Source organism: Equus caballus, chromosome 16 (assembly GCF_041296265.1).
Source record: "Equus caballus isolate H_3958 breed thoroughbred chromosome 16, TB-T2T, whole genome shotgun sequence".
Lineage (NCBI taxonomy): Eukaryota > Metazoa > Chordata > Mammalia > Perissodactyla > Equidae > Equus > Equus caballus.
In genome coordinates this window covers 87,243,219-87,258,532 of record NC_091699.1, presented here as the reverse complement: position 1 = coordinate 87,258,532, position 15,314 = coordinate 87,243,219, and the positions used below count along the sequence as shown (strand labels likewise).

Below are 15,314 nucleotides of genomic sequence, written 5' to 3'. Positions count from 1 at the left end.
AATATTCAATTAAGCAGACCCCAGGAGCTGACTTGCTGGCAGGCCCCCAGACAAGCCCCTTGGCTCCCCATCCATCCACTAAGCTCTTCCTGTGTAAATACTCAGGACGGACTCTCAAGGGTAAAAGTTGAGGAGCCACAAATCTGTTCCCCAAAGTGCTCCTGGAGCCTGTTTGATCATCCTTCAACTCTCTCTCCAGCTAGCCCAGAACTGGGCTAGCCAGGGTAGGGTGGAGTTATGAAGATGATCCTTCTACTTCCAGGACACCAGCCTGTTAGCACTGCAGACAAGTGCCAAGGAGAGTGAGTGTTGAAGCTGAGAAGATGGAAATGAGGGAGGGGACCTGTCCTTGAGGTGAGCATGCAGCTCACTGCACAAGTCACATCAGAAGGTCACCAACTGCCAGTGAGATGCAGTGAGGCTGAAAAGACCCAGAATAGATGAATGATACAAAGACCATGGATGCTAAATTTGCACTAAGCTGCCTTTATGAGTTCAAGTTGGTTAGGTCACTAGAGTAGTAAAGAGAAAGTCTTAAAAGCAGCCAGAGAAAAAAGACAAATTATGTACAAAAAAACAAAGACAAAAGTGACGGCACATTTCTCTTTAGAAACAATGCAAGCAGAAGACAGTGGACCAACATCTTGAAAGTATTAACTGTCAACCAAGAATTCTATACCCCTCCCCCAAAATCTTTAAAAATGAAGGCAAAAAAAAAAGACTTTTTAGACATACAAAAGATTAGAGAATTCACCACCAGCAAATCAGGACTACGAGAAGTGTATAAAGTAAGTCCTTCAGACAGAAGGAAAATAATATTACATAGAAATTTGGATATATCCAAAAGAATGAAGAACACTAGAAATTGTAAATATGTGAATAAATACAAAAGACTTTCCCCTCTTATTTAAAAAAATAAACTGCTTAAAACAAACATAATAATCACAATGTATTCTGTGATTTTTAACATTTGTAAAAGTAGAATATATGACAACAAGAGCACAAAGGATGGGAGGGAATGGAAGCGTACTGTTGTAAAATTCTCATACTATGAGTGACGTAGTATAATATTAGTTGAAGGCAGCCTGTGATAGGTAAAAATGAATGGTGTAAACACTAGAGCGACCACTAAAAAGAAAAAAGACAGAGGTATTAGCTAATGAGCCAATAAAAGAGATAAAAATGAAATTATAAACATTACTGAATCCCAAAACAGGCAGAAAACTAGTTAAAATAACAAATGAGACAAATAGAAAACAAATGGCAAGAAGGTAGATTAAAACCCAACTATATCGATAATCACATTAAGTGTAATGGTCTAAATGACAATTAAAAGACGGAGAATGTCAAAACGGGTCAAAAAAGAAGGTCTCAACTATATGCTGTCTACAAGAAACCCAAATGGAATATAAAACACAGGTTAAAAGTAAAAGGATGGAGACAGATACATCATGCTAATATCAAGAGAAAGCTGGAGTGGCTATATTAATATAAGTCAAAGTATATTTCAGAGAAGGGAATACTACCAGAGATAAGAGATAAATATTACTAGGGATTTCAAATGATAATGAGGGTCAATTTGTTGAGAGATATTACAATCCTAAATGTTTATGCACCTAATAACAGAGCTTCAAAATACATGAGGTAAAACTGATTAAACTGCAAAGAGATATAAACAAAATCACAATAATCCCTCTCTCAATAATTGATAGAGCAAGTAAACAGAAAATTTGTAAAGACATAGAATACCTGAACAACATCGTCAACCAATTTCACCTAATTGACATTTATGGAACATTCCATCCAATAATAGCAGAATACACATTCTTTCCAAGTACACATAGAACATTTACTAAGATAGACCATAATCTGGGCAATAAAACAAGTATGTTCTCCAACCACAGCAGGATTTAATTAGAAATCAACAAGAGAAAAATATCTGAAAAATTTACAAATATGTGCAAACTAAACAGTACTCTTCTAAATAACCCATAGGTCAAAGAAGAAATCAAAAGGGAAATTAGAAAATAGTTTGAATGAAATACAACATACCAAAATTTGTGGGATGCATTGAAAGAGTGCTTAGTGTTAGTACAAACTTTTATATTAGAAAAATAAAACGCTTTAAAATCAATGACTTATGCTTTTACCTTAATAAACTAGAAGAAGAGCATATTAAACCCAAGGTAAGCAGAATAAAGGAAACAATAAAGATAAGGGAATAAATTAATGAAATTGAAGAAAGAAAAACATTAGAGAAAAGGGAAAGCTGGTTCTTTGAGAAGATAAATAAAACTAACAAATTTCTTTTCAGATTGACTAGAAAAAAAGAGAGAAAATAAATGATCAACATCAAGAATGAAAGAGGCAACATCACTACAGATCCTACAGACATTAAAAGGATTACAAAGAAATATTCTGACTAACTTTATGCCAATAAACTTGAAAACTTAGATAAAATGAACAAATTTCTTGAAAAACACAAACTACCACAGCTTTACTCAAGTAAAAATAACCAGAATAGCCTATATCTATTAAAGAAATTGAATTTGTAGTTTAAAATCTTCCCATATAGAAAATTCCAGGTCCAAATGATTTCACTGGTGAATTCTACCAAATATTTAAGGATAAAATAATGCCAATTCTGCACAAATTTTTTAATAAAATAAACAAGGAGAGAACACTTCCTAACTCATTCTGTAAAGCCAGAATTACCTTGATCCCGATACAGATGAAGACACTACAGGAAAAGAAGAGCAAGGACCAATATTCCTCCTGAACATAGATGCAAAAATCCTTAGCAAAATGTTAGTAATATACTAAAAGGATAATATGCCATCAATATACTAAATCTAGCAAATATATTAAAAGGGTAATAAAATGAAATTTATTAACATAATTCTAGAAATAGTAGCAAAGCTATCCATGTGGAAATCTTCCCAACCTTCCTAAGTAAGGAAGTAAAGTATGTTAGAGAAGAAATCTTTTTCCTCTAAAGTAATATGTAGCCATCAATCAAACCCTCGAGCCTCAGATCAAGACTGTGCTCCACTGTCCTTGTCTGCTCCAAGGGGCTGTAAGTACAGATGTCCTGAGATGGTATAGCCTGGAGCCCTCTACACAGCAAGCTTTCTTACAGTGCTGCAAATACTGACTCGTAGCTTGGCCCACTGGGTACCGGGTATGTGGATTCAAGAGAGCTGGACAGGGAGATGTCCAAGTTGTCAAGATAAACATGGCAAGGAAATATTCTGTTTTCCAGAAGCTTTTGAGAATAGCTGTGTCTTTCTGTCTAAGAAGATTGGGACAATTTTGTAATCAAACACAAGAGTGGTCACTTGAGTGGGCTGCCTTTCTTCCTCAGGTCACATTGCTATATTTGACATTATATCCTGATTTAGGGAAGAAGACCCTGGCGGTCATACCTCCTGTCTTTCCTCAGTTGCCAACTTCTTCAGATAGGGCTTCTAGTGAGGTCTTTGAGACCCCTTTGTGGGCTCACATGCAACTGTCTGCAGTGCCGTTTTTATGATTCCAGGCCTTCTCTTAAGACCACGTACCAAGACCAAGATGGGTCACTGCTTCCCTCTCAGAGCTGAAAAACCTCACTTGGCACTGGTAACAAGCTGCAGTTAAACCATCATCCCCATGATTTAACCCAAGCACCTAGTTTTGGAAGGTGAACAAATAGAACCTCTTAATTTTCTACTCACCATGTTAAAATCTGAGTGAATTCCAACAAGCCTTTTTCTCCTTCGTTTCCTTTTCCATCTATGCCATTATCTGCCAAATGCAATTTCACTAACCAAGGACCAGCTTCAGTCAAACCTTTAACTTTTTTCTTGATTCCTACAAGAAAAACTAGAGTATTTTACTATTTTTAGACAACAGTTCCACTGTTTACCACCACCTAAGTTGATTTTATTTTTTAAGATTGTACTTATTTGACTTGTGTGAGCAGACGCATTATGCAATATAGTCAAGGAAATACATATAATTTAAGAAGTCCTTTTAAAAAATACTCAGTACATCCTTTATTCTGTACAACAGAAAGCCCAAAATTGCTCTGTATGAGAGGACATCTCATTTAAGATTTAGATTGCTGCCTTTACTTTGGCTAAAGAGGAAAACCAATGTTTCTGGAAATTTTTTGGTACAAGATGATTAAGTTGTCCGCGGATCCTGGGAAAGTGATAGCCCTTATATAGAGATTCAGCCCTATGAAAAAGCCTGCAAAGTTGTCACATTTTTTGAGTTCTAGAAGGACATGTTTGAAGGGGAGAAACCATCCTGCCTTTGTAGATGTCACGACTGCGGTCAGTGGTCCTGGAGTCTGGTTCACCCTTGTCGGTCTATCCGGTTTCATAAAGTTCAGTGTCAGTGCTGCGGAGTGGCATCACGTACCCGTTCAGCTCACACCAGTTCAAGTTTAGGAGTTTAGCAAAAAACACCAAAAAAAAAAAAAAAAAAAAAAAAGAAACCCCAAAACCACGAAGGGGATGGAGAAAGAGAAATCCAGACACGAGCCTGGCTCACCCACGCAGTGAGTGTGAGATGGGAGATCCGGATCTCCAGTCCCAGAGCCAGATCGCTTCCCGGGAGCCTCCAAGTGTTTGAAATTATATACATTTTGTGCAACATGACCGCCCAAACACTAGCCAACTGCTGCATCTGGGGCTCAAGTGAGAAACAGCGATCTGTTCCAAAGCTGGGGAAGAAACCACGTGGAACTTACAGATAGTATGTCTACATGTCGTATTGTGTGGGCAATTCAAGGGGTTTTAAAGGACCATTTAGCTACACACTAATTGTGCCTAACATACTTGAGAACCTAGCCCCAGGGCTAGACGAGGACTCTTCTGCACTTGCATTCATTCGGCACTCAACAAATCTTTCTGAGCTCCTCTTCTGTGCCAGGCACCGTTCCTGGCAGTGGGACTGCAACAGGCAACAGAAGAGACAAAACCGCCTGGCCTCACGACGCTGACCTGAAGTGAGCCAACTGTGCGCAGGAAGAGAAGAGTCGCTGATAGCCAAGTGTAAGTTTTCAAGTCATGAAGGAGAACTGACCTTTTAGGAAAAGGTGATAACTTTGGATATTGGGCCATTCTAGTTTGCCAGTTCTTTAAAAAAAAAAAAAAGTATGCTTTACAAAAAGTCACTTGGTTTCTTTGGATAGGAATCTAATTTGCTGGGTTGTTGAACGAGATAGACAGGGTTTATTTTCCTTCAAAGCACAGTTGGAGGGAAGAAAACTGCCTCATCCTTTAGTTTTATTGGGGATGAGCCTAATGTGTCCATATCTCATTTGTCCTTAAATCCAGGGCATGCGGCTGATAAGATAACAGTGCTAATAGACTAGAACGTGTCTGGAACATTGTAGGTTTTCAATAACTTTTTGTGGAATAAATGAACGAATCAATGAGCAGGGGAGTGCAGAGTGCAATCATAGCGTGGAAACTTCTATCTCACTGTTCATTGTTTTTCCAAGTACAGCACAGGTAATAATGCCTTGAGACCACTCATGAACATAAAATAGAATATGATTTTTCTATTTATAAAATCTCTTCACAAACATAAATGCCTTTGAAAAGTGAAGTTTATTGCCCGGAATGATTAACGATGTGGAGACTGATTGCATGTGGCACTCATTTCTTTTTGCCCCCTTCTGGCATGCCAGAAAGCAGCAGTGGTGAAACACGAGGCCAAGGGGGCCAAGGCCAAAGGCCAAAGGCCAAATTCCTGTGCAGCCACTCAGCTTTGCAAGGAGAGAAACCCTCTCAGCCAGCCTACGCCCTGGCTTAGCTAGCGTGGCACAGATGTGTGCCCCTGGAGAGGAAAGGGGCTGCCCAGCCTGTGACTGGCCTGGTACAGCTTGCACCCCCGTGGGAAAAACAATCTAAATCTCCCTCCAACTGGGAGGGACATGTCACCTGTGCCTATGAAGAATAAACAGTTTGGAAAATGCTAGTCCAAACCCCTCTCCAGAATTTAGACCTCACGTGAGTCACAGTGCCCTGTTGAGGGGGGAAGGCCGAGGCTGCTTCATACAGGGATTGCCTGCTCCAGGCCTTCAACCAAAGTTCAAGCAGAATTAAATTCTTTTCTCTGGATGGAAAACAAATTCCTTGGAGTAAAAGTGAGTACATGCTGAGCCCCTGGTAATACCTGATCCACTCCAGCTGTATTCACTCCATCCTATTTTTACCTAATCTTACATTTCTCTGCTTTAAAACAAAACCAAGCTCACCAACAACGACCACTTTAACTTACCCCCCTCTGTCTCAGAGAACTTAGTGGGGGCATAGTGATGCCAGTTGTGCCTAAGAGGCAGAGTGGCGTAGAGATAGGAGCAGAGTCTCCAGGTTAAAAACCTCTTTCTGAAAAATGCTGTGTGACTCCCCAGAAAGTCACTTAACTTCTCTGAAACTAAATTTCCTTATTGCTAACATAGAGATCATAATAGTCATCTCCTAGATGCATTGTAAAAATCGACTGGGAAGCATGGTGAAATAATGGTTGTAGAGGCACTTAGTACACAGGAAATATTGCTGCCTAGCTTCCCAGCTTCAGTTCTGGATTTTGTAAGTCATTGAACACCGGCGTGGAGAAGCTCCATGTGTAACAAGTCCTCCCTTCTGCCACTGCCTCCTGAGGATCACACACATATTTCTGCCACTCGCACGCCTCTCCCTGGAAGCCACTCCACAGATCCAAGAGGGACTCACTCAACCTTGGGCTCCCTCCCACTTTCTCTTTAGTTAATTGCCCAGATCCCCAAATTGTCCCTGATTTCAGAATCTTACAGCTCTCAGTGAACTGGCCACTAGGTCCTGTCAATCTCCCTCCGAAACAGATCCAGACTCTATCTTCCCATCACTCGGTTCTGCACTTCCGTGGTTCTACATTCTCTTGTCTGAACCGTCGTAAAAGCCTCTGAACCAGCCTCCCATCCTCCAGACGTTCCTCTCTCTAAAGCACCTTCTGCACAGCTGCCCGAAGTTCTGTTCAAAAATCCACTTCTCATTATGTCACCGTCTTGCTTCACAACCATCATGGCTCCCGCTTTGCACACAGGACAAAGTCTAACTCTTTAACAGCAGTCATGGCTTTCGGCCATGTGGGTCCACTGGCCTTTCCAGCAACATCTCTAGCCACTCGCCCAACGACCGCTCTGTGGTGGACGTCACACTTCCCTCATGCTGACCACTGCCGGCTCTTGGCCCCCTGCACCCTTTCTCCCGTGCTTCCCTCTCTCTGCCTAGAATGCCCTCGCTCTCCCAGATGCCGAGCCTCTGCTCATCCCTTCCCGAGAGAGCTCTACTTCCTGTGTGGGCCAGCACCCAGAGGGCAAGTGGAAACCTTCATAGACCAGAAGTTCCCCCCAAAAGGTTCCTCTTCTCTTCCCTGACTCTCCGGCCTCCTCTGGGACCACGAGGACAGGGGGGCATCCGATTGTTTCACTTAACCACAGCTCTCTCCATCGGTGGACGCCGGGTCCTGGTCAGACCTCCTTGTTGAGGTTGACTCTTTTTAAACCTGTTAAAAATAGCTTCTTTCCATCAACAAGGAACACGCGTGATTTCCTGTGTAATTACCAGAGGTTTGTAAACCAAAACATAAATTCCGCTTGCTTGATTGCAAGACTTAAGGAAGCAGAGGGTAATTAGTGTCAGATGATTTACATCTTGGACCTTGGAACCTGCCTGTAAAGGTTTCCATTGTTTAGCTATCACTCCAGGATAAAATCCCAAAATAATTTCAGGATTATAACTAGTGACTTCCTGATTTGGAACTAATAAAGCTGTTCTGAAGATTACGTGTTAACTTTTGAACTTGACCTTTGCATTCCTTAATGCTGCTAGCATTCCTATGGACTCTGGCTAGGATACAAGTAATAACGCCTTATTTGGGGAAGTGAATTCACCCCTTGGGTGGCATTGGTGCTGTTGTAAAGGTCTGATCAATCCCAAGTGTGTGGACTGACCATTTTATGGTTAGATTTTGTCCCCTGTACACGTCTAAGTCATGCAGTAGCCTTTCCAGTCCTAAATCCTCGAGAATTAAAACAATCCTGGGAGCTACGTGTGGGGCTTGAGCCGGGAAGCAGAGCAGGCTCAGGTGACAGGACACCTCTGCGTCCTTGCTGGGTCTTTCTGGAACTTCTGGGGCTTTGAGATGATGAGGCAGGGCTGGGCGAAAGGGGCTCAGGGAAGCCATCTTCTCTGCAGATGACTATTCCTGACAACCTTTGGGTGACTTCTAGTCTTCGGCCATCTTCTGGCTCTTTATGAACAAGACAGGCTCGTGACTAGTCATAGGCCAAGCCAGACATCACCCACTTGAGTGTCGCCAGGCCTGGGTGGCCCAGGCCCTGTGTACCTGTGGGACAGTGTCACGGGGCTCAGAAGTGAGCCAGGCTGGCTCTAGAAGAGACAGAGAAGATGGAAGAGAAATGGGCCCGGGTGCTATTTGTTCTGTGGTTTCTATGGCAGAGAAGAGGCAGTAGGAGCCTCACTCTGCCCTCTGACTTTCTTTCCTGAGCAAAATAAAGCAAGAGTAGGCAATCTGATTTCTTTCAATTCTAAAACTCGTTCTCAAAGTGTGGACCCTGGACCAATTGCCTCGGCATCACCTGGGAACTTGATAGAAAAGCAAATTCTGCAGCCTTCCCTCAGATCTACTGATTCAGGACCTTGCGGGAGCAGGGCCCAGCAGCCTGTGTTCTAACAAGCCCTCCGGGTGCCTCTGCTGCGCAAGTTTGAGAACCTCTGATCTAATGGTTCCTCATGTTCCGTGGTGCTTTGAGGCAGGTCTGGTATGCACAAACAGATGTGTAACCTCTGCAGGCACAGAAATGGAATACTTTGCCTCTTCTATCAACTTATAAATGGCTGCTAATGTAAAGTTGTTAGGTTCTTATAATTAAACATTCAGAGAGGAGCAATAAAAGGTGTCAGGATTCTGAATAGGGGTTTTGATTTGTACCATATTGTGAGTTCGACTTCCTAAGCAGCAGGCCAAAAGCCTCCTGTTCACAAAGGGGTGAGCATAAAAATAGCTTGGCTGTTTCCACTTGGGACCAAATGGAAACCGTCTGGACTCCTCACCCAGGAGGCTGATGTAAACCAGCTCGGTCTGACTCTTTATTGTGAAACAAGTAAAACTCTCCCCAAGACCAAACTAACCCCCGAACAAACACCTTATGACTGTGAAGGTAATTATCCAATGTGGGAAAATTAACTTGTTTTGTGAACTCTGAAAAGCAAGAAAATGGTCTGTTCTGACAAGAAGCTACAAAATTGTTTTTATTGGTTCGAGGCAAAGGATATCTTGGGAGACGAAAGACTTTAATGGCTCCCATTGTCCACTGGACTAAGTCCAAACTCTCAGCCTGACATGCAAAGTCCTCCTTAATATGACCCACCCCTCTTGACAGGTCCACCCTCCCACATCCTCTTGTTCCAGCTAAACTTGTGTGCTTGTGGCTTGCATTGTTAAGGCCTTTCTTCATCACTTACATCCTTCCTCAGGTTAAGTCCTTTCTTTTTTTCCACCCTGCACCAGCAACTAGCTTATTCACAAAGCCTCCTCCCCGGTTTCAGACCTGGGAGAGAATGCTCTTCTCTGATCCCAGTGTCCATGCTTGGCCCTTGGCAGATGCTGCCTTGTGTGGCTATTTGTGTTCTGGGTGTGTATCCTGTTTCTAAACTGCATGTCCCCTTGTTATGAGTTGAATTGTGTCCCCTGCCAAAATTCATATGTTGAAGTCCTAACCCCCCTTCCCGTTATTCAGAATGTGACCTTATTTGGAAATAGGATTGTGGCAGAAGTAATTCATTAAGAGGAGGTCATACTAGAGTAGAGTGGGCCCCTAATCCTATATGACCGATGTTCCTATAAGAAGGGGAGGATTGGACAAAGGCACACACAGGGAGAATGCCATGTGAACATGAAGGCAAAGATTGGGGTGATGCAACCAGAAGCCAAGGAACACCAAGGATGGTCAGCAAAGCAACAAAAGCTAGAGAGAGGCATGGAAAGATTCTCCCTCAGAACCCCCAGAAAGAACCAACTCTGCCAACACCTTGAGCTTGACTTCCAGCCTGCAGAACTGTGAGACAACATATTTCTGTTGTTTAAGCTCCCCCAGTCTGGTACTCTGTTATGGGAGCCCTAGCAAATGAATACACCCCAAAAAGGCAGGAGCACCCCTTGTGCCCTGCACAGAGCTGGTGCTTGATAACAATTTTCTGTTGAGGCAGCTGCAGTGACCGGAAAGTAAGCTCCTTGGGGCAGGGACCAGGGATATCCCTCACTACATCCCTCACATACCAGCCCAAAATGACCCCGAGGACATTTCATTTCATCAGTGCTGACTGAAACAATGACCAGAGGCAGCCTGCAGTTTGTCAAGGCCTCTGCCTGTTCCCGGGCAGACCTCAAGATACTGGGCTCCTCCAGGGGCCTGGTGGGAGAGTATATCTGGTCATGAAGATGAAAATAAGCATGTCTGGTACTTTTGTAATGGCTGTTAGTAGCTGAAAGGTATTGTGACCTGGGCCTCAACATAGCTATTATTTAAAAGGTGAAGGATGAATAATTGTTTTGCTCTCTTTTTGACTTTTCCCTCAAACTATCCACCTTCTATGAAGGTTTAACATCTCCAGGGCCTACATGTGGGTGGGGAGCGAGGGTCTTGGGTTGGGGGTGGCACACAGGAGAAGTCATATTCGCAAAGGGCCTCATATTCGCATCCTGGTGTCATCACCTAATGAGGTTATGCATGCGTTCTCTGTGTTTTTACGTGTATTAGAAGAGTTTGCTTGTTAAATGTAAAAACTTCAACTATTATGCAATTTTTTTAAACTTCTTTGCCATTAACTAATTTAATTTTTTTTTTTTTTATCAGGAAGGCTCAACAAATTGAAGTGGTCAGAGCCTCACTCCAGCCTGAGAAGCCTTGAAGTTCCCAGATAGATTTTGGCCTTTCGGTCTTCCTGCAATGCCAAGTTGACGCACAGCATGATACAGACATTCAGTCTCTGTCCTTGTTACCAATTTCTGTTGAAAGTCTACATGCAGAGTTAGAATCAGAGACCCAGCACTCCTGCCCTCTCAGATGTCAAATGGCCCAGTGTAAGGACTGTCCTCATGGGGCCACCTGTCCTGGAGATGCCAATCATCCTCATCCTCATCCTCACAGGACCCCAACCAATTCGTCTGAAAGGATATTTGGTTGAAAATATTCCCAAATGGTAACTGTCTAAAACAAATGATAACCTGGCATGGTTCTTTTTTTTTTTTCCTTTTAGTAGATTTCCCAAAATCTGCTAGTACTCTCCAGTGGAAAGACTATATTGACATCAGACAACAGAAAAAATGCCTGATAAATTTTCTTACTTTATATTTTCATTTGGCTTTTTAGATCTTAAGAATTTATATTTTCTAATTCAGTGAGATTTCATGGAGGAGATACATTAATTCAGAGACAGAAAAAAGACCACACAAAACAGACGAAAACTGAGGAAGAGAAAGCCAAAGGGCAAAGAGCTTCATTACAAGGGCTTATTGCCTTTCACACACTAACCTTACAGAAAAAAAATGAAGTGGACTGAAACAGAACAACACGAAGTTAGGTTAGCCTCCATGAACAGTCTCCCAAAGACTGTGCCCAGACACGCCCAGTGATCATCTTGTCCTGTCTCTTTACATCTTCAAATTGTTAAAGCTGGAGTGGAATTTAGGAAGCTGTGAGCGCAAAGTTCTCGAACTGCAGATTAGGATGCTGAGACGCGGGCATCGGGGCAGGTTCTGGGACTAGAATCCTGGCTTCCCAACACTTAGCTGCAAACCCTTAATATTGGACAGCTTCTCATTTAGTTTAATCTTGCTCAGAGGTTGTGGAGTTGGTGATTTCTTAAAATTCCTTCTAACTGGCTCAGTTTCTAAGCAATGAGCATAGGAGAGAAGTCCCCAAGCTGGATTGATCAGGTCCTGCTGGCGGTTTATTGCAGATATTCCCAGACCAGCCTGGGCCCCACCATCGTTTTGTGGCCTTGTTGAGTGTGCCAAGACTAATTCCCCTGGTGGATATGGCTAGCTGTTCTGTTTTTGGGTCATATGAAGCCATAAAAACCCTGAGTATTTTTTTTCTCCGCTTGAGTTTTTCTCTCTGTCTGGGGTAATTACTTCTGTAGTGGGAACACAGAGCCCATGAAAGGAGGAAGTGATGAAGGAAAGGAAGGAAGTGGGAGCAATAGCTGAAACAACACAAAAACAATACCTTTCTTTCTCTTATTCTTCCCTGAAGTAGTTTTCACTGTTACAGCTCCAGATGACTTTGCAATCGGGTTCAAAGTTGAACTTGCTCTGTGGCTGACTGTATGAAAAAAGAAAAGCCTGTTCAAAGTTGCATGGATGGGTTTTTGACACACACTGAAATTGTTTATTGCCTTCATTTAATGTATACTTTGGGCAGAGATATTTCTCATAAGAGAATTATCTGACCCATTGTCAAAACCATATTCACTTCTGTTCAGTCCTGTCTTTTCCCTATTTCTCTCCTCAAAGGCGTGAGGAGAGCCTGTACCCAGGAGGGCCCCAAGAACTGTCATGCAAGGCCTTGTGTTGATTCTTCTTTACATTCCACAGCTGTGCTCTGTAAAAGTCACTCTAAACCTCTGGGATTAGTAAGAATATAGCAGAGAGGAACACATTCGGGGCACATTTTAAAAAAGTATATTAGTATATCATCACTCTGGAGTTGTTCTGGACTCTTCCTTTCCTTGCACCCATATCCATCCCTCAGGAAGTAGTACAGATGCTGAACCTACCACTTCTTACCACCCCGTGCTACCACCCTCTCCTCACCTGGGGAGACACCTCTCACCACCACCTCTCACCTGGATGACGACAGCCTCCCAACAGGCCTCCCTGCTGCCCCCTCAAGGTATCCTTGCCACCCAGATTGAGGGGTCCTTCTCAAACTTAGGTCCCATCAGTCACTCCTCTGCTCTTTCCTGGCTAACAAGGTCCTTGACCCTTGGCCCTTGTTATTGCCCAGGTGCCCTGCTGCTCCTCGTGCATCTTGGGGTCCTGTGGGCCTTGGAGCCGTGGCACAGGCTGTCCGCTCTGCCTGGACTGTTGTCCCCATTTATCTGCGGGCTCACTCCCTCACCTCCTGTGTCTGTAGACAAATGCTACCTTGTCCAGGAGGCCTACACTCAACCATCTATTTAAAATCACACCTGGTCCGACTTCTTCCTCAGACTCCCACACTTGCTTATCTTGCTCAACTTTTTCTTTTTCCACAGCAATCATCACCTTCTAACAAACTATATATAGCATATATATATTTATTATGTTTTTAAAATATTATCTGACTGCCCCCAAACACATACACCCCTGTACCACATGCCTCCTCGGGCCAGGGATATTTGTTTTACGTGCTAACGTATCCCAAGCACAGGGGAGAGTACCTGGCATATATTAGGAGATACACACCCACGTGTGGGCACACACACATTTGACGAAGGAAGGAAGCAGCATCATTACTAAGATTGTGTTTTACACGTTATAACGAGTAAATAAGAAAACAAACTTGTCATTGGATCATGAGGCATTCGTTTCTCTTTGTCAGCAACAGAAAGCCGCGTGCCTGACTCTGTCAGGAAGGAGAAGGTGCTGGAAGGCCTGGGAGCAGCTCACAGAACAGGAGAGAAACCAAACATTTGGGCCTTACAAAGCAGCGGCCTCAAAAAATTTTTGCTCTCATAACACCCCAGAGGCATGTGGAAAAGCTATAGACTATCTTGCACGGTTTTAGGTATGTATTGTGGAAATTAATTAAAGAAACCTTAACTAAATTGGAGTCCAGAGGGCCTGTAGGGGGAGCTCTCCCTCCCCTCACGGTCAACTACACCAAACAACTAGAGATTGAGGGTTGAATTTCTGACAGGAAGTACAACTACTTTACTCCTGAGGGAAGATTTCTCTCCGACCCAGCAACAGCCCAGCTAATGAGAACTGCCACAGCTCAGCCAATGAGAAGCCATTGCTGCCCTGAACTGTTACTTTCCAACCCTGGACTTTCCTTTAGAACAGCCCCTCCTACTTCCACTTTTTCTCTATAGAAACAGCTCCCCTCCTTGTTTTTCTGGATTTGCTTGTGGTTTGCCATAGAATGCACATCCCAAATTGCAATTCTTTTGGCTATTCCTGAATAAACTCCTTTTGAGATAAATAACAGATGAATTTGCTTTTTTTTTTCCCCAAAGATTGGCACCTGAGATGACATCTGTTGCCAATCTCCTTCTTTTTTTTTTTCCTTCTTCTTCTCCCCAAAGCCTCACAGTACATAGTTGCATATTCTAGTTGTGAGTGCCTCTGGTTGTGCTGAATTTGCTTTTTAAGTTGACAATATCTAAAGTTTTTCATCATAAATTTTAAAATTTAAAAGGATGAAATTTTTAGTTCATGGCAAATATTGACATTTAAGAGTATAATCTGTTATATCATTATCTTAAGGGTATCAACTGGACTCTAAGTTCCAAGAAATTTGATACCCAACTTTATCCATTAAAAAATTCCCAAGCAACCCAAAACATGAGGAAACTCTTCTTTAGCAACTGAAAATTTTGCATTTTTCTCTTTTTTTCTTGTGCTTTCATTTGTATTTCCATTCCACTTACACTGCAGAATTTTATGTTTGAAAGTCTTTTCCAGGTCATCCTGTAGTACTTCTCCGTAAAAAAGAGATTCTTAAATTTCTTGGGACCATAAGGCGTTAAAGTTTAAAAATGTCTTTTGCAGTTATTAATCAATTTTTAGAAGTGTATGATTGATTCATACCACATACACATTTTATAGATTTTGATAAATCCTAATTAAAGACAAAAATAAAATTTTATTGAATGTATCTCTCAATGACATGGATAGTGCTGTTTTATTTATTTGTTTTTACAATTAATTCATGTATTCAGTAAAAAATATTACTGCTAAAATGAGGCAGAGTTCAGCATTGATGCTATTTCTGTTTTTCGTTGTTATAGTTGTAAGTGCTGAGAAATCTTGTTCATACAGATGGGAATGGAATAGGACTTCCAGATTTAGCCTCACTCACCCCCCAAGTACAGGACACCCAGTTAAAATGTCAGATAAACAAAGAATAATTGTTTTAAAGTATATCCCAAACATTGCATGGGACGTAGTTATAATAAATTGTTTCTTTATCTAAAATTCAAATTTAACCAGGCAATCCTAGAAGAAGTTTTATCATAGCAGTATTATTCAATTCTTTGAACTCCTGAGTT

The 15,314-nt window shown here is 42.2% G+C and overlaps 1 protein-coding gene across 1 annotated transcript in view; it reads right to left on the bottom strand.

The window, feature by feature from the left end:
* The window catches only part of LRRC78 (leucine rich repeat containing 78), a 61,016-nt gene that overhangs the window by 10,727 nt on the left and 34,975 nt on the right, over positions 1–15,314 (bottom strand). The window contains exons 10-11 of the mRNA XM_070236964.1: positions 12,287–12,382; positions 3,714–3,849 (exon numbers count right to left, since the gene is read on the bottom strand). Of these exons, the coding sequence (XP_070093065.1) occupies positions 3,714–3,849; positions 12,287–12,382 (232 nt within the window). The remainder of the gene's footprint in view (positions 1–3,713; positions 3,850–12,286; positions 12,383–15,314) is intronic.